This window comes from Theobroma cacao, chromosome 8 (genome assembly GCF_053813885.1).
Source record: "Theobroma cacao isolate CCN51 chromosome 8, ASM5381388v1, whole genome shotgun sequence".
Classification (NCBI taxonomy): domain Eukaryota; kingdom Viridiplantae; phylum Streptophyta; class Magnoliopsida; order Malvales; family Malvaceae; genus Theobroma; species Theobroma cacao.
This window is the reverse complement of record NC_142646.1, coordinates 724575-748370: the sequence shown is the minus strand read 5'-3', so window position 1 is coordinate 748370 and position 23796 is coordinate 724575. Positions and strand designations below refer to the sequence as shown.

The 23796-nt window shown below is 38.3% G+C and overlaps 5 protein-coding genes across 9 annotated transcripts; 1 reads left to right on the top strand and 4 right to left on the bottom strand.

Moving 5' to 3' along the window:
- Positions 1-4827: 4827 nt before the first annotated feature.
- Positions 4828-7610, top strand: LOC18591290 (seven transmembrane domain protein). The gene is made up of 7 exons (XM_007017338.3): positions 4828-5038; positions 5411-5480; positions 5593-5652; positions 5959-6073; positions 6611-6726; positions 6950-7074; positions 7180-7610. Exons 1-7 carry the CDS (start codon positions 4962-4964, stop codon positions 7301-7303), a joined length of 687 nt encoding a protein of 228 aa, XP_007017400.1. The 5' UTR covers positions 4828-4961; the 3' UTR covers positions 7304-7610.
- A 159-nt stretch (positions 7611-7769) lies between these two features.
- Positions 7770-8551, bottom strand: LOC18591289 (uncharacterized). Its single transcript, XM_088808885.1, has 2 exons — positions 8407-8551; positions 7770-8321 (listed from the first exon to the last, which is right to left on the bottom strand). Exon 2 carries the CDS (start codon positions 8313-8315, stop codon positions 7926-7928), a length of 390 nt encoding a protein of 129 aa, XP_088665011.1. The 5' UTR covers positions 8316-8321; positions 8407-8551; the 3' UTR covers positions 7770-7925.
- Positions 8552-8692: 141 nt separating this feature from the next.
- Positions 8693-11908, bottom strand: LOC18591288 (AP2/B3-like transcriptional factor family protein). Of its 3 annotated transcripts, XM_088808882.1 has the most exons (5): positions 11098-11908; positions 10849-10981; positions 9929-10484; positions 9466-9650; positions 8693-9248 (listed from the first exon to the last, which is right to left on the bottom strand). In XM_088808882.1, exons 2-5 carry the CDS (start codon positions 10957-10959, stop codon positions 8955-8957), a joined length of 1146 nt encoding a protein of 381 aa, XP_088665008.1. In that variant the 5' UTR covers positions 10960-10981; positions 11098-11908; the 3' UTR covers positions 8693-8954. The 3 variants fall into 3 exon arrangements, with proteins under 3 accessions (XP_088665008.1, XP_088665010.1, XP_007017398.3); XM_088808884.1 differs by having other exon boundaries at positions 9929-10530; positions 10849-11908; XM_007017336.3 differs by having other exon boundaries at positions 10849-11908.
- A 152-nt stretch (positions 11909-12060) lies between these two features.
- LOC18591287 (B3 domain-containing protein Os11g0197600-like) lies at positions 12061-15835 on the bottom strand. 3 transcript variants are annotated; one of them, XR_016027849.1, is made up of 7 exons: positions 15622-15835; positions 15012-15501; positions 14355-14527; positions 13619-14108; positions 13192-13322; positions 12204-12659; positions 12061-12119 (listed from the first exon to the last, which is right to left on the bottom strand). XR_016027849.1 is itself a non-coding variant. In XM_007017332.3 (6 exons), the coding sequence occupies exons 1-6, from the start codon at positions 15688-15690 to the stop codon at positions 12363-12365; spliced, it is 1650 nt and encodes a 549-aa protein (XP_007017394.2). In that variant the 5' UTR covers positions 15691-15835; the 3' UTR covers positions 12152-12362. The 3 variants fall into 3 exon arrangements, 1 of the variants encoding a protein (XP_007017394.2); XR_016027850.1 differs by having other exon boundaries at positions 12225-12659; XM_007017332.3 differs by lacking the exon at positions 12061-12119 and having other exon boundaries at positions 12152-12659.
- A 1119-nt stretch (positions 15836-16954) lies between these two features.
- On the bottom strand, positions 16955-21188 carry LOC18591286 (uncharacterized). Its single transcript, XM_007017331.3, has one exon. It carries the CDS (start codon positions 20159-20161, stop codon positions 17333-17335), a length of 2829 nt encoding a protein of 942 aa, XP_007017393.2. The 5' UTR covers positions 20162-21188; the 3' UTR covers positions 16955-17332.
- Between the last annotated feature and the right edge of the window lie 2608 nt (positions 21189-23796).

Genomic DNA, 23796 nt, shown 5'->3' with positions numbered 1-23796 from the left:
CTTTGTGTGTGTGCCTTTGGATTATTGAATTAATACGTTTGCAGTGGGGTAATATCCGGTCAACATGTCTCTCTATGGCTCACTTGCAATGTTGTCAAATGCTTTGGGCTATATTCCATATTCCATGTGTTTGTCTTATAAGAACCCTTTTTTCTATTCATGAAATCTTTCAACATTACTCTCATGGTTTTTATATGAGTTTTGGAGTAATATATCTTGTAATTTTTAATAGCTAGGGTTCAAAGGACCTTCCCCCAGTTGGTAGCTATGGTTTTAACATGATGTGTAAATGTTTTTTAATGTGATGTTTGTCCGCTTAAATAAGAAGAAATGATATGGTTGCAGTGCAGATGAAGCAAGAACAGACATGTTACTATTGTTAATTACTACCAAATTATTTGCTGGTAAATGCCTGTCGGCCACCAAAGAAAAATAAAATTCAAGGTCCTAATCATAGCTTCATACCTAAATATGTCAAGCCTTCCTATAGCTTAGCTAACCCCACATTCATGGTCATCTAATTTCTCACCAGTTCTGTAAATCACATGCATGACTACCCAGTTGTACAAAATTTAAGCCTAAAACAACACTAAAAGATCAACTTGATTCAGCAAAGTGTGGGTAAGTTTTGATTTTTTATTCTTTGGAGTTGAACAGAAGATCAGTCCAGCATTAAAGACCAAATACTGATCTGCAAATCATGCAAGTTTCATTCTTTTCATATATAGTTTGTCTTGGAGATTAAAAAAATGTCCATTCCATTGGGAAGAATATTAGCTTCTTCATGGTGATTCGTGAGATTAGGTTAGCAGGGCATGTGTATGTTTGCTTTGGAATTTGAATATCACCTTCTCCCACTCTCTTTGAGTATTTGCGAGAGAAAGACAAAAGAGAAAGGAAGGAATCACCGAAATCAACGCCGTTTAGGCTGACGTGCGCCACGACATTACATCACATATACTATATACAAAACAAAGAGAAACAAAACCCCAGGCTCCCAATCCTTTCCACTGGTTCCTGTAAGAATTTTCTTCTGTCTTAATCTGTATGACACTTTTGATGCTCTTGCATGACAGAAGAAAGCAGGACTGTAACTGTAATTAAGATCTTAATCAGCTAGAAACTACCCAACTTGGTCAAAAACCATCATTATAAAGTTCAATAATTGATCAATGATGGTGAATGTAATTCAAAGAGATCAGATGGGTTTACGCTAACTTTTTTTGCCCGCAAAAAGGGGTAGGTTCAATATATCAGAGCAAAAGATAGGGTCCCCATAAAATTAATGAAGTCAATTAGTACCTTTATTTACCAAGGTGAATGAAGTCAGACCCTACGCAACCCTAACAATTTTTTTTGTAGCGGCTGAAGCCTCAAACTAATAAAATAAAGTCGAACACGATATCAGCCCTTGAGACTTGAAATCTTATCTTCTTTGTTTATATATATTTTCTACATAGATTTTGAATTCCGATCTTGATGCTACTATCCTAGAGCCTCACTAATTGGTTTGTCAACTTGCCTCAGCTCAGCTTGGTGATCATCAATACCATCACGAAAGCGAAATAGAGTACTGACCATGCTGTCGATCGACTCAGATATTAAACAAAATTTGATCAAATCGAAATTCAATGAAGAATGGCATTCATTCAATTCATTGAAGAAAACCCCTTTTATCTGGTGTTCTGAGTCTCAGTCCAAGGATGGTTTTCGGGTTAAGTGTAAACTGAAAGCTGATGGGAATTTGCAGGATGCCTGCCTGCCTGCCTGGCCACCTAAGAAAGCAAATAAAGAGACCTGTCCCCTCTTTCTCCCTTTATATATCATATCATCGATTTAAATGAAATTTGGAATTGACCCCAAGAAAAAAAAAAGAGAAGAAAGAAAAAGATGGTACGAACCATCCTAATGCATGAACTGGAAAAATGATAGAGTGGAGCCGAGCAATTAATCAGACAGAAAGGATGCAGCAAGGGGCAGATGGAGGCCGTATCAGTTAAAAGTAGCCTAAGAAACACTCTCACAAAAAGCAGAAAGTGAAGATTGTAAATAATTAGGGTGGGATGAAGATGATTTGTCATGTGTATGTAGGGTTAGTTCCCCCATTTGTATGGGGTTTTTTTGCCCACAAAGTTTCAACAGGTGTATTGATCAGTTTTCTTGATTAAAAACTTGGAGCTGGGATTGTACTTTTGCGTCACATGACCCACTTCCAGGGCAGATCATGTGCCCTCAATCAGTTCTTTGTTGGGATTTCACAGTGGCCACTCAGAAATCGTCTGCCCCCCTCATAAAAGTCTTGATGCAGTGGGAAAAAAAAAGCTTACCCGACTAAATTAAATGGTAAATCAAGAGAGTCAAATTGATCATATTTTATGTTGTAATGGGTAGCTAGTAGCAATTAATTTACCCAGAAATTACCTACCTCTTTTAGTTTAAAGTGTTCCTAGCCAGGCATCTCGCAGTTCTTCCTTCTGAAGCTGGAAAATTGAAGTAAATGCTGTTAGGATGTGACTTTATCAGTACATAGATTGATCATAGATTCATGCTCTTTCTCAGGTTATCATTAACAGGAAATAAAAGAAAAAGAACTGGAATAACTTTGGAAGAATGCGATTGTTGGCAAATAACCTGTCAAAAATTTTCTCCCACTCTGTGATCCCACTTTTTCTCAGTCTTAATGGGGTTATCCTCGAGGTCATTTTCCATTTCCCAGAGTGGTATGGTCGTCATCTATATGCAAAAGATAGGAAAAATACAAGGAAAACATGGCTTCATACAGCCAAATTTTGTGCTGCTCATTCAACATAAATGGCAAAAGGGTGAAGAGCTAGCATTGCATCTTGATGACCTCATGCACAGTCCTATCTCCGATTCAATGGAGTAATAAATTCCCTTCCCTTCCCCCTATTGTATTTTCCGGGAGGATAACTTTGTCAACATTCCCGTGACACTGTCTTTCGTATAGTTTTGTCATGGACCTCAAGGACCACATCTACACACAATCGTTCTTTCATCTTTGGGTCCAAAAAGCTTGTGTGTTTTTTTCCTCACCCTTTCTCTTACCTTGTTCTGACCCTTTCTAATATTGCCAGAAAGAATGCTCCTTTTTCCTTGTCAATTGTCAAACACCTCATTAATAGAATGTGAGAAAACTAAAACCTGACAATGTCAACATCAAGTAATTAAAATTCTTCCATTTCCCTTTCATGAAGGAATAAAAACATCCCCATGACGTATATAAATTATTAGATTCAAAACCTTTGAACTTTATACTGAAAAAGCATTGTCAAGATGACCTTAATACACATTTTTCCCTGTTAAATAATTACCATGAAAATGACTTCAACACTAAAGAGTAGTGATTAGAATGGTCAGCTTTCCAGTTTGTCAACAGCATGTGCCAGCTCTCTAGCCTTTTAACTTCTTGTCCAATCTCCATGATCAGGCATTGGCTAGGATGGCACAATGAATAATAAAAGTACATACCAAATACCATAATTTTGTTTTTATACTGATAGAAAATATCTTACCGGCTAAGACAGGCTTTAATTTGGGACATATATACATATATAAGATCAGTTTAAAAAATTTGGAGTTTGATGGTTTCCTTTCTGGTGGCTTGAGAGAAAAAAACAAGCTGACAAATTCAAATGAAAATCTAGAAATGATTAAGACTGTTTAACCCATTAAGCAGATTGAATCCAAGTGTAGCTTGGGAAGAGCCTCACAGCAACCAGCCACCCCTAGAATAATAAAGTGGTAATCTAGAAGCCCAAGCTAGGGATGATTAGTCATAGATAGAAATGGTTCAAACAGAGAAAGGACAGCTTGAGATATGAGACGGCCCTGGAATCTCATAAGTTGATATTGTTAAATGAAGTATCGGTGGAAAATGTTTGGCGATGGGAAAGGGCATTAACAATCATTTGTAATCTTTCTCGACACATAATTACAAGATTACAAGAACAAAATTTTCGATTCACCCTTCGATTATATTTCAAGAGAAACAAATTCGTTCATTGATAGATTGACAAAAACCGAGACCCTACATAAAAGGTATATATTGTCATATTTCAAATGATGGACAAACGAAACTTCAAATATTGCTGGGGTACCATTATAACACCAAGAACACCTCAAGATTAATATGTAAGATAAAGACAATGGCCAAAAAGTAGAATCATCAAAGAAGTCCTTCTAAAAAGGTCAAAATGTTGTTCTAGGAATTAGGATAGGATTAAAATACCTATTTACGGTTTCGGTATTCCTGTAATTTCATTTTCAATTAATAAACGAAAATATTACCTTTTAAAAGAAAATGTACACTGAGCTACTTAGTAGGTCATGCTCGTATTTATACCAAATCAAGAAAATTCCATTTAAAACAAAAAATAAATTAAATCGATTTATAGTTTAATTAATCACTTTGAGAACAAGTATAAACGTATGCAAATTGTACTAACGTATAAGTATGAGAAAATGTGCAAACCCCTATTATAAAATGACTAAATTTCCATCCAAAAACTAAGTAACATTATAAAATCAAATACCAAATTTAAATTAAAATATATCTAAATTTTAATATGAAAATAACAACATTTACGAGATGAGAAAAGTTATCTTTTATTTTATAATTTCGTGCTATTCCCACGGGCTCATAACCCAGAAACCGGTGTATTAGAGCCCAAATAGCTTCTTGTGGGCCTATATAACCCGAAAGATTTAGCCCAAACCCGGAATAGCTTTTCCAAGGGGCCTGAAAGGTAGCGGGTTCTTTCCCGGCCCAATATGAAAAAGCTATGCCTCGTTCTTGTAGAGCAGGGTCCGGAATGTCCAGGTAGAAATCTAAGAAGAAATTCGTCAGAAAGGAACAAGAGCGAGACAAACAAATCATCGCTTGCTCAGTAGAGTTGCGATCAGATTGAAACTTAGGGGAAAGAGGAAAGGGGGGAAGAGAAATGACGGTGTTTCACTTCTTCAACTGTGCGATTCTCACCTTCGGCCCTCACGCCGTCTACTACTCCGCCACTCCCTTGTACGTCCCTCTTTTGCTTGATTGCTACCTCGTTTTCATGTGATTTTGTGATCTATGAATCGATTGAAATCTCTGTATCTCTTTTTTTTTTTAATGTCTTTATTTCGTAATATGTAATGAAACTGGGCTCTAGCGAATCTCAAACCTCGATCCGTTCGTTCGAAGTTGGAAAACGAAGTGTCTCGATCGAATAGATTCCTTTTCTTCTCCGCTATAAGAAAATTGAGCTAAGATCTATAGAAAAAATTATCTACTATCGAGATTTTTTGAAAATTTAGTTAAAATTGTTGAGGAGAAGTGTTTTTTTCTACCATATTATAGCATTTGTTAACATATAATTCTGTCTATTCACAGTAAATCATGTTTATGCAGATCGGAGTATGATACTCTTGGTACCTCTGTTAAGGCTGCCCTTGTTTATCTCGGAACAGCTCTGGTAAAGGTCAGTAGAACTGGTAAAATAAATGTAGCTGAATTACTGGTTAAACTGTAATCTCGTGTTTCTTATGGATGCTGTTTGGATAGTTATTTTGGTTTTCTTTATATGCTGGCAGCTTGTTTGCCTGGCCACGTTTTTGAAGGTGTCTGAGAATGATGGCTTTGATCCATACCAGGTATTTGTATTTCCATGTTTTTAGTTCTGAAATTGGGAGCTACATGGAGGAATGCGATTGTTGCGCTAATGAACTTGTTTAGAAATTTTGATTCTAGATTTTGGCAGTAGGATGTAGTTTTTGTGGATCGGTTGAAGATAACCCAGATGTTAAAGTTAGCTAGAAAATAATGTGAAAACTTTACTCTCTTGTCTGCAGTTTTGCATAAGGGTGTGTTAGTGATGTCGCCTGTAATACTGCCATGAGTCTTTATGAATGTCTATGAATAGCAGCTTATTAACAGTTGTATTGCTTATGCATTTTCAGGAACTTTTGAAAGCACTGATTGGTTTCATAGATGTTGCCGGACTTTATTTTGCCTTAACACAATTGTATCACAGGAACATCTCTCAAAATCATAAATTTCAAGCTGTTGGACTTGGTGAGTGTAATTGACTCGATCATTTGAGTTGAGATTCAGCTTTGCCTGCTTCCGAATAACACCCCCCCCCCCCCTCCCCCTGTCCAAATACAAAATAAAAATGGAACCTTATTTTGCTTTTTATGGTTTTTGACCCTGAAGATCATCATTCATCAGATCATCTAATTTAAAGATGAGTTGAATCACTAGGAGCAAAGCTTTATCTTTATTACAAGTAAATTAAATATCATAATATTAATAGAATGGTCATACTAAATTCAGTTCAAGAAGCTTGAAATCACTTAGTATTCCATTTTGAAGTATCCGAAGAGTAATACATTGATCTGGATTAGCATTGCCTCTTCTGTTTTTAGTGAATATTTGATGCTAGTTTTGCCCTGAGGATTAAAATTTGAGTTCAGTAATGATATGCCTAATAGATGGATAAATTTATATATGATAACATCGAGATGAGTTTCATCTAGCTGATTTTTCATGGATCTTTTCACTTGCCTTTATAAAATCAGCACAATGGCTTATTTCTTTCCATGTGGATAGGATGGGCATTTGCTGATTCTGTTCTACATAGATTGGCACCCCTTTGGGTGGGAGCTAGAGGACTAGAATTCACTTGGGATTACATTCTGCAAGGCCTGGAAGCAAATGCTAATCTGGTATGTTTATTTCTTTAATGGTTGGAACATTTCTTTTGCAGCTGTCTTGTTGGGCATTCTCGATTCTATATCAGACAACAAGTAGTTTATTTGGAAAGGGGTTGAGAAATTAGAATAATGATTGTGTAACAGCAAGATTTTAGAATTGTGGTTTGTTTAAGCAAAAGCAAACTTACAATTTATCTCTCTCCTGATGGGCATCTCTATCCTTTTCTCACTTCAGGTGTTGAGTATATCTCTTGCAGCATTGGGATCTTTGATGTGGCTTCGCAAGAACAAGCCCAAGACTTTAATTCCCATAATATATGCATGTGCTGGCATTGTTGCAACCATGCCATCCATTACTAGGTCTGTTTTAACTTGTCACTGCATCTGTCCACAACTTTCTCCTCGTTTCTGCTTGGCCACAATTTAACCTTCTCGTGACAATTTTCCTTTGCTAAATTTCCGCAGCTATCTAAGGCGAGGATTGGGATGGCACTTTCCAAAGGTGGTGGGCTTTGAATTGTTCACATCTCTGGTGATGGCTTTCATTAGTTGGCAATTATTTTCAGCATGCCAAAGGCCCTCTGCATGAGGACCACAGCTTATTCCCTCCCCCCGCCTGGTGATCGAAGAGATGTTTGATAACTATCAATTATTCTTTCCTAATCAGTTCTTTTCCCCCAGGCTGCTTTGTTGTCTACTTTTAAAGTTCAATTATCATAACGTTAGTCCATAGATTTTACCTAAGGCACAAAACTTAAATTTTGTATCTCCAGGAAAGTAGAGAAAAGATTTTTGATGTAGAGTTTGGTAGCTTTATTGTTCCGTTCCTTTACCACAAGGACCCTTGCATGCTTAACACAAGTTTCAAGAACAGGGCAGTTTCTCTTACATGCTAATTTATTCATGTGATTTCCCAATTATTTCTCTCCCTTTGCCATAGGCACTCCCTCTAGTTCAAGCCATCGTATAGGAATTTTAACTGGCATTACGCTGCAGCCGACGATTAAATTATCACCAAATTCATAAATTAAACAAAAAATGAAATGCACCTCTGCTTGTGGAGAAAATGCTTCTATTTAAGCATTTGATTAACGTTATTGCAAGTTATTAGAAGTTTCAGATGATACCCACCATGTTCTCTGATCATACAACCAAGAAGAACTCACATCAACATTGCAGGCAAAGACAAAGTCCTTGGAACAGAAGTTGTTTCACTGATCAGATTCCTCTAGGGATGCTTCAATACGCAAAAGAACAAAGCCAACTGCAACCCCGATCAGAACAAGCCCGTTCATGATAACTGCGATGTTGAAAATCTCATCCGCTTTGTTGCATGTAGAGGACAACGCTCCCCCACCTGTTCTTCCTTCGCCATGCGCCTTCTTCAAGGAGCTGATAACATTAGCAAAGCACTGCTCAGTGCACCGTGGCAGGCCGAGGGAAACCACGTTGTTGTTGCTGTGTGCTTTCAGACCTCCATAGGAACTCATTCCTCCAATGTACACCACTTTGGGTGTTGTCTGTTTGGTTTTGTTGCTGCCGCAGCGAACCACTGCGCCACTGGTTGTTACCTGAGCAAGGACAGCTGAAGTTGTTGCCATGTCAACCTATCTTGCGATCAAGAAGCTTCGCTTAACAAGAACCTCAAAGGTACTTACGAGATAAAAAACGAAACAAAGAAACTGGGATTACCTGTGAGTTTGATCGTGCAGGATTTTGCAGATAGAAGGAGATGGAACAACAGACAATACCGTTTCGAGGGGAAAGCTGTGGTTTTAGATTAGGTTGGCTGAATTATGATTGGCTGGCAAAAGATGAGATGAGGAGATGGGCCCAAGATTGGCATTGGGCCTTTTCTTGTTCTTTCATGAGAGATTATAAGTTTCTTTCACTTACGTATTTGTAAAATTTGCATAAGATTTTACACGTAACAGGTACAGAACCAACAATGAAAGGTAAAACAGGGCAATGGCTCCGCTAGAGATTCAAGAGGTTTGCTACACCGCAATAAACCAAATCAGTCCAGCAGCAAATCTTACGGATATGGAAAGAGATAAAGAGTGCTACAGGACATTAACCATTTGTACATATATAATTACAACTTGATCGAGTTTCCCGTTGGCAATAGCAAATGCAGATTGATAGCCTCATAATACTACAACTTAACAGTGTATCAGACATCTAGAGCTGATATACCTATAGATGATGCCAGGACTGAATTGCACGTTTTGGGACAACCTTTAGTATGACGCAGGGTGCACTTGGATTAGAGGAACTGGTGCTTGCAGAACGCGAAAGATGCTAACATCCAGGATCATTGGTTTGTTTCCTATGTCGGCAGGCTCAAATACACACGCATCATCTTCGTCCAAGTTGTTGTCGTTAACAAAATTCCTCCAACCACCAGAAAGCCCTCCACAACCACGATTCCTGTGATAATAAAATCTGGTCTTCCATGTCTGCTTGTTAATACGTAGAATCACATCTTCGTTTTGTTTTGAGAGATGTTTAGCCACCCATGCAGTAGGGATTGCCTGAATGGACCAACAATGCAATACAATAAACAAGGCTGAGCTTCAACACAATCGTCTAATTTGAATGGAGAAACAAGGCATATGTACAAACCACAAGCTACCAATCTCTTTGCTCGTGTTAATAAATTGGATGAATAAAAGAAGTAGCAGACAGTCATGGAGAAAGGGAAAGCACAATAAAACCCAAAGTTTGATCAAATTCAGGATGGGATTTTACCATATAAAATCGTCTTGCTACATGTGTGGGCTTCATAACTACCATAAAACCCTCTCTGGGTAATGCTTCCTGCGCCATTAGAAAGACATTTGCTTTCTCAACTTGAGTCGCACGCCTTTTACGAGCCGTGTGCCGGGGGCTAAAGACATCTCCATCCATTGATGTATGGTCAAACTCTAAATCACCTGTGAATTAGGGGGAAAAAGAGAGTACAACATCAGTCACCCAGTTTGAGTTTCTGGCAAGGCCATATATACGTTTTAGTCATGCCACAACACACATTGCTAAATGGTCTAACAACAAATGAGTATCCAATAAATCACCAAGAACTTCCAGAAATCATTGCAAAGATCCTAATATTCCAGTGTCAACAATAAAAAGTGAGAAGCAGGTGTCAAAAAACATTAAATCTACCATGGAAAGCATATTTTATGTATAGCAAAAGTTTTGGAAGTGCTCCTACCAGTTTCAACCTTCACTTCTGCAGCAAAAGTAGTAAGATCTTTGCCTCTGAGGCTCTTCCTAGCAGGGATGGACCTAGTAGAAGAACCCACAATTCGCAGTTTCTTATTTGTAGCTGCAGAGGTGATAGGTTGTCTTGATGGCCTCGTGTCAATGTTATTGTTAATAGATTTTTCTGGACTGCTTTCAAGACCACAGTGTGAAGAATTGTGCACAATTTCAACAGGAGTTTCATTCATCTTTCTTTTTGTTTGGCATCCGCTGTCATATTCTGTATGCCCACACCTCCTCACAAAATAAGATGCTGCCTTCTCACACAAGCTCCGGCCATCAAACATCAGAACATCAAATTGGGACATTCCATTGTATTTGAAGATCAACAAGTCATTCTCCACCAAAGAATGGTCTTTCACAAAAATTTTCCATCCACAATCGAAGAACAAGGTATCACCATCGGCTTTCAGTCCCACATCCCATATGATACCACTAGGACCCTTAAGAGTCACAGTTTCTGGAAGCTTTTGCTTCATATTCTTAGCAAACTTTTCTGGTACTTCCTGCAGTTTCATGCATCATTCAAGTGCAAGGTGAAACTTGAATTTTCTAGCAAAGCACAAACCAAAGAAAGGTAAAAATGATTGGCAAAAGCCAAAATGTAAGATGCCATAAGTGTAACAGGGGAAGGAGGATAGGCATGCAGACATGGAATGACAACAAGATAACTCTTTCTCCCTTCAGATTTGCAGCTTGATTGCTAGAGAAAAAGTTCAAAAATGCATCCTATTGGTAAAGTCAAGGGATGAACTACGTACTGCGGTGTTCTTGATCTTTAAGATTTCCACTTTCAACTAAGCGAATTACAGCAATCAAAAGACAAAACTAGACAGCCAAGAGAAGAGGTAGTGCAAGACGGGAACTTACAAGCCGCTGAAGGAAATCACCATGGAGAAATTGAGAGAAATGAATAGACTGAAAATGGGTCCAAAAGATTTCCTCTTCCCAGCTCCTACAATCCTTACAGGAATCTCCCATTTTGCATACCCAAACAGCTGATCTGCACCCAATATTCACCAGAAGAAAGCTAACAAACTAAACTTTTAACTCACCTTGAAATACAAAGATATGCTCCGGCTTCACGAGAGTAACAGTTAAGAGGTCACAGATACATACAGAAGCAAATGGACGAGAATCCTCGACTGTCTAAACGAACCCCCAGAAAAGGAAGGTTATTAATGAGCGAAAGTACGGTTCACCTAGACATGGTTCTGTATGAGATAAATGCTTTGCTTTTACTTCTTGTTTCTGTAAAAGGCATGAAGAATCCCAAAGCGGCAAGCAAATGAGCAAAAGATTATGCATTGTGGTTGTACTTGAGACTTGGGAGTAGGAGGCCGGGACTGAGAGAAGTACTCGAGGAGAGTGTCATCTCAAAGAACGAGCCTTTCCGAGTGTAACAGAACCATGTGCAACACACTTGGCGGTTGGCACTCCACATGTAACTAAGTGGGGTTCTGAATCTACTGTTTTGGCTCCGGGGACTGAGCTCCCACTTCCCCCATTATGTTTGGTCTGCTGGATCTCTGTCGACTCTTAACGGGTGATACTACTTTATGAACAACATCTCCGGGATTCCAATCATGAATTTCAATTAATAAATTAACATATGATAGTGAAAACGGGTCCAGTAGATGTGTCCTCTTGCCGTTTCGTTCTACCCTTGCTCGAGTCCCTCATTTCAACAGACAAAAGAAAGAAGAACTAAAAAAGATTCCTTCCATAAAAGAACAGAGCTTAGAGGTTAGATCATGAAGTGAACCAAATAAGCTGAAGCAAAAATCCCAAAGCAGAGACTTGGTTGACCGAAAATGCCTAGGTTGTATGTGCATGTAATGATAAATGGTCAATAAAAGATAGCTCAGTTTTTAAGAGAAATTGGCGGCCCCAGTGACAGGCAGTACTGATGATTGACACCAGCCGCAACCACTCTCCATGTCCAGTCGATTAATAGCTAAAAACTATAACATTGAACTACTGCTAACCGGCAATTTCCTTTCTCGTCAAGATGGGATTGGAACCGGATCAACTAGTTGCAGATTAGATCTTAGTTCATGTGCTCCATAAGATTTTCTGGGGTGACTGAGAAAATTGTTGATTTGCATTAATTACTGGATGATATCTTACAAGTTAATTACCTGCGGGAAGTGAAAATTTGACACCATTATACTTTCTTCCTACTACTTTTACATTCTTAATTTATCAGAGAAGATAAACCAAACCTCAAGTTCATGAGACCATACTAGATAAATCCATGCATACATCCGGACATCACTTCTAAGATTGAGTCCCAAAGCCAAAAGTGAGAGCAAATCGATAAGTGCAGCAGTTGAAGCGCTTGCAAATAGTGCCCTAACTTGAATTAAGGTTTCAAAGGAATTTTATCTCAAAGTTAGCAACTCAGTTGAAGCATGCTGATGATCTAGCCCTTTTCTTCCCGACCCTGATATATGAACATACATCTCACACTTATTAACAAGTTCAAATATGCAGATATCCCCCATCTTGATGTCATTGTCACGAACAAAGGCCATCCAGCCTCCACAAAAGGTATGCACCGCTCGCCCTTTCGAGTCTGGGACAGAATTTACTGTCCACCATTTGCCTTGCATATTACGAAGAACAACCTCTGTTTTGCAATACGGAAGATACGCCTTTGAAAACTTATATGGTATTTTCTGCATGACAGGATCCAGAGAATAGTAAATGAAAATCCATGCTACTAGAGAATCCCCAAAGAGCCCTAAGCCTCTTATAGTCTGCAAAGATAACTAGCCAACAATTGCTAATAGTGCTATCAGAATCTAAGAATGATACAGATGATACTGGGTATGTTAGGCTAGATGAACCAAATGGCTGCTTAAGAACCCAAGTTCACTCCACAAGTAAGAAGCAGTCAAGATAAGGCTTCAAAAAGAATGTATAACAAAGAGATTAAAATATGGGTGAGATGAAAATCCTCATCCAGAAAACAAATACAATTTGTCGAAGAAAAAATCCCATAGTAATTAATAATTCAATGTTGTCCTTCCAACATAGGGCATGTTTTATTTTTATTTTTTGATTCTTTAGTTTCTTTAATCTTAATTATTTCTTGATTTGGATTAATCATTCAGCAGATTCACCATAGAATTTAATGATAAACTTAGTTATGGATGAACTAATACTAGTCAGATTTTAAAAGGGAAAAGGGAAAAGCAAATTGCTCACCAGAGTATATGAGCCACTGACATTGAACTTTCTCATGATTCTCACAAAGCTAGGAAAACCAGAAGCAAAAGACTGAGCTGCTTTTTCTTCATCAAGTGCCAACATCATTCTCAAACCACCAATAGCTGCTTCTGTTTTACAAGCGAACTCAAGTTACAATGCAGTTCTCTTAATAACTCTAGTTAATTGATATTTTACAAATATTCCAAGGATTGACAAAGTATTATAAGTGGCTGTTGGTCATGGTCAAAGGCTAAAAAAAATGTCGAATGTGGTCCCAGAAAGCTTACAAGGGACACTCAGTTTTTCCTTCCATGAGATATATATAGCATAATAACACTCATAATCAATTATAGCAGCACCATCCCTTCAACTAATAAGAATAATATTGACTAAAGACCAAACATAAAACAGTTAGAAACTTTACCTTGCTTTTCATTGCCTGATCTTGACAAAGAGCAGAGCGCAACACTGGCAGACTTCTTTGCTGCATTACCATATTTTTTTTTGTCAAGCATCTTAAATCCTTTGTTATCACACATTTGAACTTTTTTCATAGATTTTGAGTGGACCTTTGAAGATTTTTTTACAAATTTTATTGGTAAGGTGGCATCAGACCTGTTAATTAACACATTGGATACTGCTTTTCCACTTTGCCTGTCCGGGTCTTCCCCTCCAACCCGAAGAATATGAACACGCAATTCAAATTTGCGCACAAATTCAAAAATACAAATGTCTCCAACCTTGATCTCATTACTACGGACAAAGCCCAGCCATCCACCACATAAAGTATGACTAGTGTGCACTCTTGTTGTTGGCACAGAATTCACAGTCCAACAAGCTCCTTTCAGATTCCGAAGGACAATCTCCGTCTTGCACTTTGGGAGATGTTCCATTGCAAACTGATATGGAATATTCTGGGCCACAAAAAAAAAAATAATAAAAGGCAGTTGAATACATAAGTTGGTTTTATGGTGTTTAAATAAAATATCCTGAAAGAGTAACTAGTTGATCCAAAACACCAGGTGATGGCTAGAAGAATTTCCACATGGAAGCACAAAGGAGATTACTAAAAACGCTGTCAAGCCCCTGAATTTGGAAGAGATGCAGGAGGCTCATCAAAAATGAAAACAGTGTCCTGGAGTGAGAAGGAAACAGCATACCAATGTATATGAGCCACTGACATTGAATCTTTTCATAATTCTTACAAAAAATGGAAAGCTCGAATTAAAAGATTGGGCCACTTTTTTCTCTTCAAATTCTGCTACCATCGGTGTACAGCCACCACCATGCAGATTCAAATCTTCTGTGCCAGATGTTTTCAGGATGGTTCCCTCTGTTTCAAGAAATGGGAGTTTGCATTAAAAGGAACTCCTGTGATGTAAACTATTAGTAAATTTGCAACAAGATAATATCTCCTTTTGGTTATTTGCATTTTATGCACAGAAAGTTCATGCTTTTCTATTTTGTTCCTTTTTTTTTTTTGGTAAGTTCATAGATTCAGACAAAAAACTAACATCAGAATGAATGTCCACTCACCTATGCATGAAATTTCTCACATCACATGTCTATGAGAAGCACATTGAATAACCAAAAAGTGGTATGCTATGCAAAAATGTTGAGTAATAAATAAGACGCCACTAACATTGAACCATGGTTTTTAGAACAACGTTTTGTTGCTGGCATGGCTATTCCTTCCTAATAGAACATGATTTGAAGAAAAGCAACAAGATCCTTAAACCATAGAACACTGCCAATTCAAATGGAAAACCAGATTTCGTAAACAAATCCCAAAGAATGAGAAAGGATCATATCATTACCATTGTTTTCATCACATGAAGCTAATCCTCGACGTGTTTTAGCTGCAAGTATCGGCTCATACCCGCAATGTTCTTTATCAGCCACATCCCTATCGAATTCCGAAGAGCTTTCTCTAGTTCTCTTTACCAACCCTTCACAATCTTGATCCAGTGAAACACCTCCATCCTCCCTACCTCTCTTCTGCCCTACAATTCTATCATATTCACTACCACCTTGACTGCATTTACAATGAAAAGCAGCTCCTTTCTCGCAAGAGCTTTGATCAAAAACTTTAACATCGAAAACCAAGTCACCATCATATCTAAAAACCAAAAAATCACCACATTCTACGCTATGATCTCTAACGAAATCTGCCCAACCTTCAACGAACAACAAGTCGTCATCTTTGCGAACCAATTCAACAACCCAACTGTACCCACTTGGTCCTCTTAACAAAACTGACCCAGAAGTTCTTCCCTCCAAGTTTCTGTTAAATCCCACTGGAATTTTCTGTTAAAAATACAATTCGTTAACCCCAAAAAAAGATTTTTTATAAATTATTTTCACTAAGCCCCTAATTTCTGCAGCCAACAATCTGAGGGAAAAAGGAAAAAGAAAATGGTGAAATACCAGGCGATTGGCGCTCGAAGTAGAGGAGAAAACGTTGAGAAAATGTGGCCGTCGTCTCAACTTCAACATCGCCGCTGGCTCCGATTATCTTTCCCGCCACTTTCTTCGCCGGGAAAGGTAAAACTTTTGCCGGGAATTAGGAGCACCGGTTTTTTCTCGACAGCGTTGGAAGATCAAATTCAGACCGATTTTCTTTACTTCCGAGAGTGGGAGAGAGAGAGAGCAGCTTTGTTTTATGAAATTCCTGTTTTGTCCCTGTTTCCCTAGTCGTCATCCCAGTCGATTTTAAGGCGGGTGTTTAACACTTCTCTCATTGACACTCCTTGAATCTCGGAGGGTGTTGTTCAAGATAATTTTGAGCGCGTGAGCAATCTACTGACAGCGATACTTTTCCCGGGGTTAACTGAAACCTGCCATGTCAGTTGGAGAAGCTCACGGCCCACTTGAATTGAGGCTTAAGGCCCAATTTCAAAGCTTCCTTGGGCTTATTGGGCCGAAAAAGTGAAAACTCGGGGCTTGGGCCAACTACATGACTAGAACTTATATTAAAGAATGTTTATTTAATTTTATTTTTGATTTAATTTCTAATACTTGGAAGCCATATTGATCTACTTTCAATTAGTTTGTACCAATCACTAATGAAAAATAATTATTAAAAAAATGGAAAATTTATATGAGTTTCCGTTCATCGTCGATGAATTGAGATTAATTAAAGAAAGCTTATTTAATGGAAATAAATAAATCCGTAAGGTATGTTGTAGACTGTCAAGGTCCAAGACAAAGAATGCTTTTCCTTTATCTCAATGTCGTCGGACAGGGACTTGAGCTGTGGGGGGAAAAGGATGAATCAAATTGTAGACTTATACATCATTGAACTAAGCATATCAGACAAAAAAAAATGGCAGAGTAAAACCAAGGATTGGGACAGATAGATGCATTGAGTAGTCAAGTAGTCATCAATCCAGAGGAGATTTATAACATGTGATAGTATCAGTATGAACAAAGTCAAAACCACCTGCTTAACTCACACATAATCAGACAAACATTGGGTCAGAAATCCTTTAATATACCCTATTCGCAACCAATAAACTTGGTTTTTTGTGCTGTAATCTATCAGGAAGAGCTTCGAATGAATAGGAGTGACAATGAAATCTCATGTGGCACAACAGGAGCTAGCGCCACCATCTGCATTTCTGCTTCAAAAAAGGGTCCTTTTTTGTTGTTGCTGTAAAACTTTGGATGATGAAAAAAAATGACAAGTTCGATACAAATGAAGCATATGCCAGACAAAATTTTACAAAGTAACTATATTTGCCAATAGTGGAAGCTGTCATGGGACTTCAAAACCATTTCAATTCTATTTTGGATTACCAAATACTTAATTCTGAAGCTGACATGCCATTTTGAACCAAACTCTACAATGATGCTCAAACATGATTAATACACCAAAAAGATATTTTTAACAAGAATGAAAAACGAAAAAAAAAATCATCTTCTCACAAGGAATTGCTCCAAGGGAAGACAAAGGGAACCAGACCACTTGGTACCATATCTTTGTATCCTTTCCAGCCGGCTTCAGCATCTCCAATCAATTTCAGTTGCAGATATCCTCCTTGGTGGAAGTTGGAAGGGATATCAGAAGGGTCCATCTTTTTTGGTTTTACCATTTTACCTTTAATGAAAACAAAACCTACATACAAGCCTCCCAGACCTATGTTTCTGAACCTTCAGATATTGTGGATAAATCATTCTCTTCAACAAATGATGGATTAAGAAACTTGGCCACAAAAGCCCATGTCTTGTAAACATCTTCAAAGTTGGTCAGGAAACCAAGTGATGCTGTAATAACTTTTACTCGAAAAAATAAGTTTTTACCATCTTGGCAACCATTAGCCATTGGCTTACACAGTGTTGAATCTTCAAGCTCAAGTGCCCTGCACTGCTGCTTCACATTGTCCACAACTCGTACATGACTGAGTATACCAATGCCGAGAGAAATACCACTCTTCTCAGCTAGATGCTGAACAACGTCTGGGTCAATTAGTCTTCCTCCCTTGCTGTCCCGCACATTAAAGGCTACAGCAGCACCTCTTTCGTATTTGATCTTTGGGCCATATATGTGCACAAGATGCACTTCCCTGCTTTCATCCGAACTAGGTAGCCGAAGTTGAAGTAATGAGGTAACAAGCCAATTGATCAGGTAACGCAGTCTAAGGGTAGTTTTGTTTAGACCCAACATGTTAACATGATCAAGATGCCGGCAAATTATCTCTGGCTCCTTTCTGCTGCACTCTTGCTCATCATCATCATACTCTTCATCACTACCAGATTCATCATCAGCCAAGGTAGTCAATGAGATTTCTCCAGGCTCCAAGCAGCCTGGGTTTTCAGTGCGGTTGTCTTCCATGCTAAAAGATACTTTGCGACCCATGCTTGCCACCTGATCTTCCTTTTCCAAACCAAAAAATCTACCATCCCCAAACCTACTCCTTTCCCTCCTTCCCAACAGTCTAAACTCACCCTCAGTCTCTCTCCTTATAGCACTTTCTTTTTTTTCTTGGTAGATTTCAGAGGCCAAGGTATTCTCAAGCACACCATTCTTCAGTTTGAATCCATTTGCCTTAGAACTCAACATAGAATTAGCCAGCTTTGACTCATCTCTGATACCAGATTCTTCTTGAATCTCCCCAAAGTACTTGGAATCTTTATACTTTCCATTATCTCCCGAAGCAGGGTTGGTTTCAGCAGGCTGTTCTTCAGGGATCTCCTCAACTTGGTCTGACTCATGTGACACCGACAATACAGCTGCATCAAACGACAACACATGATCTTCGTGCAATCTCATGTTTATATTTCTGTCATCGTAAATTGGACTCATAGGTATTTTTGAAGTCAGTTTTGGAGACAGCCGCTTATTGTCTCTCTTCCCAGAAAACCATGATGGTAGCAAGGCTGAGTCTGTTTTCTGCCTGGTCAGTTGGCCAGAATCATCCGACCCAAATGGACTCTGACCCAAATCAATCCAGTATGAATTGTCCGATGATTCATCCTCACTGAAAATTGGACTTTTCATGAGATCACCAACTGAAAGGTTCTCAGCTTCCTCAAAAATGGTGCTTGCTTCGTCCCTATCTGAACTATTATCATGATCCACCTCAGTCTCGTAAACATCCCTGACCTGATTGGAAGTAAAAACGCCAGAAAAAGCAGGCATCTGTGACCCACCATTTCTCTCAAGCAATGATTCTTCATTGTGTTTAGCAGTTTCATCTTCAAGTCCAGCTAAAACATCAAGCCCATCTACAGAGTCACTCAGGTACTGCGGATAAATAGGGAGGATCTTCACCATTCCAGACCCGGTATGCCCACACTTATTTTGCAAACTTGCCATCACAGATTTCTTGATCAGAAGGCATCCAAAACCAGTTGGATCATATCCAAACAACCTATAAAATGATGTGATAATAAAATCTGGCCTAAATAAGGACAAGCCAAGCGAATCCATATCCTTGGGACCTAATGACCCAGCGTCGAGCAATACATGCCAATTGTTTTGTTGAGCAAGTGCCATCCACTGGTAAGAATACTTTGCCCCAGTCACTCTAGATTGAACAGGAAATACAAAAAGACCATTTGCATGACCTTTCTTCCTCTTTTTCTTGTTCGAAATTTGCTTTCTCAGCTCCCTAGAGCAAAGTTTCAAGGAAGGCCATTTAAACCAAGCATTGTAAACCTTAGCGCCTTTCTCTTTAGCAGACTGAGCCATCCAAATCACAGACTGGCTCTCATGATCAAACATAGTCAACAATTTTTTATTCGTTTGAAAAGGGTAAGCTTCAGCAAGCAATTTAAATGCTGACCCTCTGCTAACAGTAAAAACAAGGCCATACTCATTTGCAGGGATGTTCAAATGATCCATAATCCTAGTCTTTATATCATGTTCCACAGTGCCACTCTCGGCACCTCCGTAAAGAGCATGATTACTCAAATTTGCAGTTATTTCAGACAAAGTAAATGCTGATGTATTCCAATACTCTTGAGTTTGATTATAAGAGAATAGCCCAAAACCGCAATAATCAAGACATACCTTAGCTGAAGATTCAGATAAATGCCCATACTCCTCCAATCTCAAATGGTCAATCTTCTCCGTTGCTTGAAACTTGGGGTACACTGTGAGGAACTTGGAAAAGGCATCATGGAGGTCTGGAATGGAATCTTCAAAGCAAAAAGTTCGGTCTGCAACAAGAGAGGTGGCGTTCAGGAACTCATTTTGGGCACGAAGCCTAGCAAGTGACCTTGATCGTCCAATGTTTCCTTCTTGATTCAAAGACGCAGAATCAATATCTTGGGATTTAGCAAGGGAACCATCTTCAGACGCTTCTTCAAGAGCTTCTCTGAGTTTGTTTTCTTCCAATTGGCGGAGAATGGAAGTCTTTCTCTTTGCGTCCTCCCTCAAACCAGTACCATTTCTCCTATTGCTTTTCTTGTCCGCTATTAAAGCTGCACAATGGGATATTGGTTTCCATAGTGAAAAATGCATGAATGGCTGGCTCTCTTCACTCACTCTGTATCAAATCTAGCTAATATGAAGGCAGAAAAACCAGGCCAAGCTCAACCAAGAACCCAACCTTTTGCTTGTCTTATTCAAAGAAGCCTCATATAAAGCAGAACAAGTTTCAAACCAGGGTGGAAAGCAAAAGGGGTTTATGTTTTGTTTCAGAATCAAGCTTTAGCTTTTTAAAAATAATTGTAAGTTAGGCACACAGAGAGGGAGAGGAAAGCCCTTTACTTTATTGCCTAAAACATTCAAAATAACAGAAACAAAGTCTGTTGAGCTAAGACTCAGACCTTTTGTAAGATCAAAGAGGGTATGGTCATAAAGAAGAGAAAAGGAATAAAAAGGAAAACAAAGGTTATGTCTGATTAGAATAAAAGGCTTCAGCTTGATCAAAGAAGAGTTAGCTTTAGCATATCATCCTTCAAGGGCCCATAATTTGAAGCTTCCAATTCAAATTCAACAACACCCCAAAGCCTTAACCCCACCAAAGATGCGAAACCCAGATTCAAAGACATGCCAAGAACAAAATCAAAGCATCAGAGGATTAAAAGAACAAGCCAAAAACTGGCTCTTCAAAACTCTTTAAAAAGATGAAGGAAAACAAAAACTACCCCAAATTGAAACTCCCCGAGAAGGAACAATGATAAGTAATAAAGAAGGAAGTACAAGAGCACAACGAAGAGAAACAGAGGAGACTCTCAACCCCTGCTGGCCTACTATCGGTGCTCCCTCACCAACCACCCCCTTTTTTGTGCTGTGTTTTCTCGCTGAGGTTGTAAGTAGCAGCGGCCAAAGAGCAAAACAAAAGCCAATCCTTTCAGACCAATCAATTACTCATTTACTACTGACAGTTAATACAAACATGTCTGCATTGAATGCTGCTTGCCTTTCTGCTTTGTCCACCATTATTACACCTCACCTTTTGAGTGTACTGTTTTGCCCCTCCCCATCAACCAGCTCTCTCTCTCTTTCTTCGCTATAGGACCAAACTCCTTATTACCGAGTGCAATTTCTCTTCAATGTACCAAGTTTCTATCAACCTAATTAGTATCTTATATTCCTGAGTACCCCTTTCATTAAATAAGAAAGAATGTTAGAAAAATATGATGGGGTGGTTAAGAATACATATAAAAAAAATGACCCCAGAAACAGGAAAATAACAGTAGCAGCATTTTCTTGCAACCCTTTATTTAATCTTCATGGAAATAGACTATTCTAACTTTTGTAATTTCGTTTCTAAGACCCCAAATGTGGAATGCTTCTGAAAATTCTCTTGCTGAATGGTTGTATTCTAGTGAAAGATATAGATTGGGTTTCTAGTATCAACAACCAATCCATGATAAAAACAGAAAAATCAAGTTGAAAAGATGGATATATAGGTGCATGCAACCTTGCCAGGGAAGTGTTTAGCTTTACTGTTCCTTTTTTGTGTCAAATTATTATAGAATCATAAGTCTGAATGCAATATGCAATATACCCCATCTGTGAAAATTGCAATAATGCAAAGAAAATCATGCAATCCAAAAACATATTGTGTAAGGAAGCATGATTTAGACTGAACCCTATACCCCATTATATACTTCAAATTTTACCTCAACAATAATATGTTAGCTAAGATATTCTTGATGAAAGCATAACACATCAACAATAAATAATGGTTTGTTTATTCTAATCAAACATTAATGGCCCTCCACAAGCAACTGGGGCAGTCCCGGACAGAAAGCTCCCTACATCCAATTCCAATTGAGTATCCATCACCCAACAATGCCTTTGGATGCAGTAAGGGTAGGACTGACTTTTGGAGTTGCAATGGTGGTTTTCATCACTTAGGATTCCAACTTGTCTACCTGGAATATTAGAAAACAGTGTCGTTTGGACTTTTATCTCACTAATATTTTGACTTGTATTGACAGTTAGATAATAATCTCCAGGATAGAGATGCATTGACCAAATGGTCAATTTCTTTTTAAAGAACATATATTTTGAGTTTAAACCACGCGGAGTCCTAATGACCGCAGCTGTTGACCTATGGTTCACTCTGTTCTGTAGACATAAAACGCTGCGTTTTGCTTCTAATATTTGGTTTTTATTCCCCCCAACAAAATATGGGTAATCAAATAGTTTTCAAGTTGTGTGCCTAAAGGAATTGCTTTTACTTTTCCTCTTTGTCAAGGATTATCATTTTAATGACCTCGAATTTTCAACCATCCTTCTATTTCAAGGTTGTCTGAAACTCGTAAATTAGATAGATAAGCTAACTGTATGCAATAATCTATGCATCCAACAAGACATTGAACATGGGAGTCTGTTTGGTCTCAATATTTTATTTGTTGTTGTTCCCAAAATCAGATTCTTTTGTTTATAGCACCCTTTTTCTTGTGTTACACATCTGTTTTGTCCACATCTTCCATGCAAAAACCTTCAATACGTTTGTCTTGTTAGTAGGTTTAAGAACCATTTGAAAATCTTCCTGTTTAAATTAACATTTTCCAATTGTTTACAGTATCCCTTTCTGACATTGAATACATGAACAAATCAACATCTTCTAGATTGTCTTAATGCCTTTTGACAAGCTGGCTTCCTTACAGCAGCTAAATTTATTACTGCAAAGTATTTGGATACACTTGCGGAGATTGGCATTATAATAGCAGCAAAAAGGGTTCGGACAATTAACAAAAAGGACCAAAGAAACAAGCCAACCTAGCCAACAGAAGAACAAGAAACAATAGGAATTGTCCAACCAGAAAATTCTGCAGCTCAAAAGAAGAAAGCATTTCAATTATTGAGCTAATAAACCCAAACTCGAATTCTAATCCTCCCATATGTAGATACTTGTAGGTTAATTAGCAATGTTTAAGTTGGATAAACATGATTAAAACTAGTAGTAGTATCTGACACATGGGTCATAGCTGAGATTTCTGTACTAACATCCCAACCCTTCAAACTTGTACATTTGTTTGACACAGCACGAACCTCGATGCTGGATGTCTGTCTTCTATGCTGTTCCTCACTTCACTTGGGCATGCTCGTGGTCGTGGTCCTTCATGTCATTGTAGATCAACAGGGTTTTGGGCACGAAAACAACACTTTTCTCTATGGTAGGTATGGATTATGACTAAATTTGTAAGCAATTGAATAAGGAGGGAGTCCCTTTTGAAGTGATGGAGTTTGCTTTGTGTGCTTTTCCATTCTTTTTTAAATTTTAGGTGAATCACTTTTCCTATGAAGTCAAATTTCATTTAAAATTTTTATCTTTGCCATAAAGTTCACCAATATCCAAGCAAGCACAGCTTAGTGAGGCCACCAGGGCTTAAAATTTCTCGAGATGAGACAGCCATGCAAATGTTGGTGGGTGATGTCTTTTCTAATATCTTTCTTTTTGGGCAATAATATTGCTGGGTTTGCTGAGCAGAGAGAAGCTTTTTGGTTTTGGCAATTCCCCTTTGCAAATCATGATCCACCCAGCTCCAAAGTCCTTTTAAAGAAAATGCCAGAAAAAAGCTAGAGTTCATGGGCACAATAATCTAAACCCCCCTAAGATGACCTCTTGGTTAAGCATCCAATATAATAAAATTTTCCCTTTCTGATTCTGTAACCTGAATGTCTCTCAGACAAAC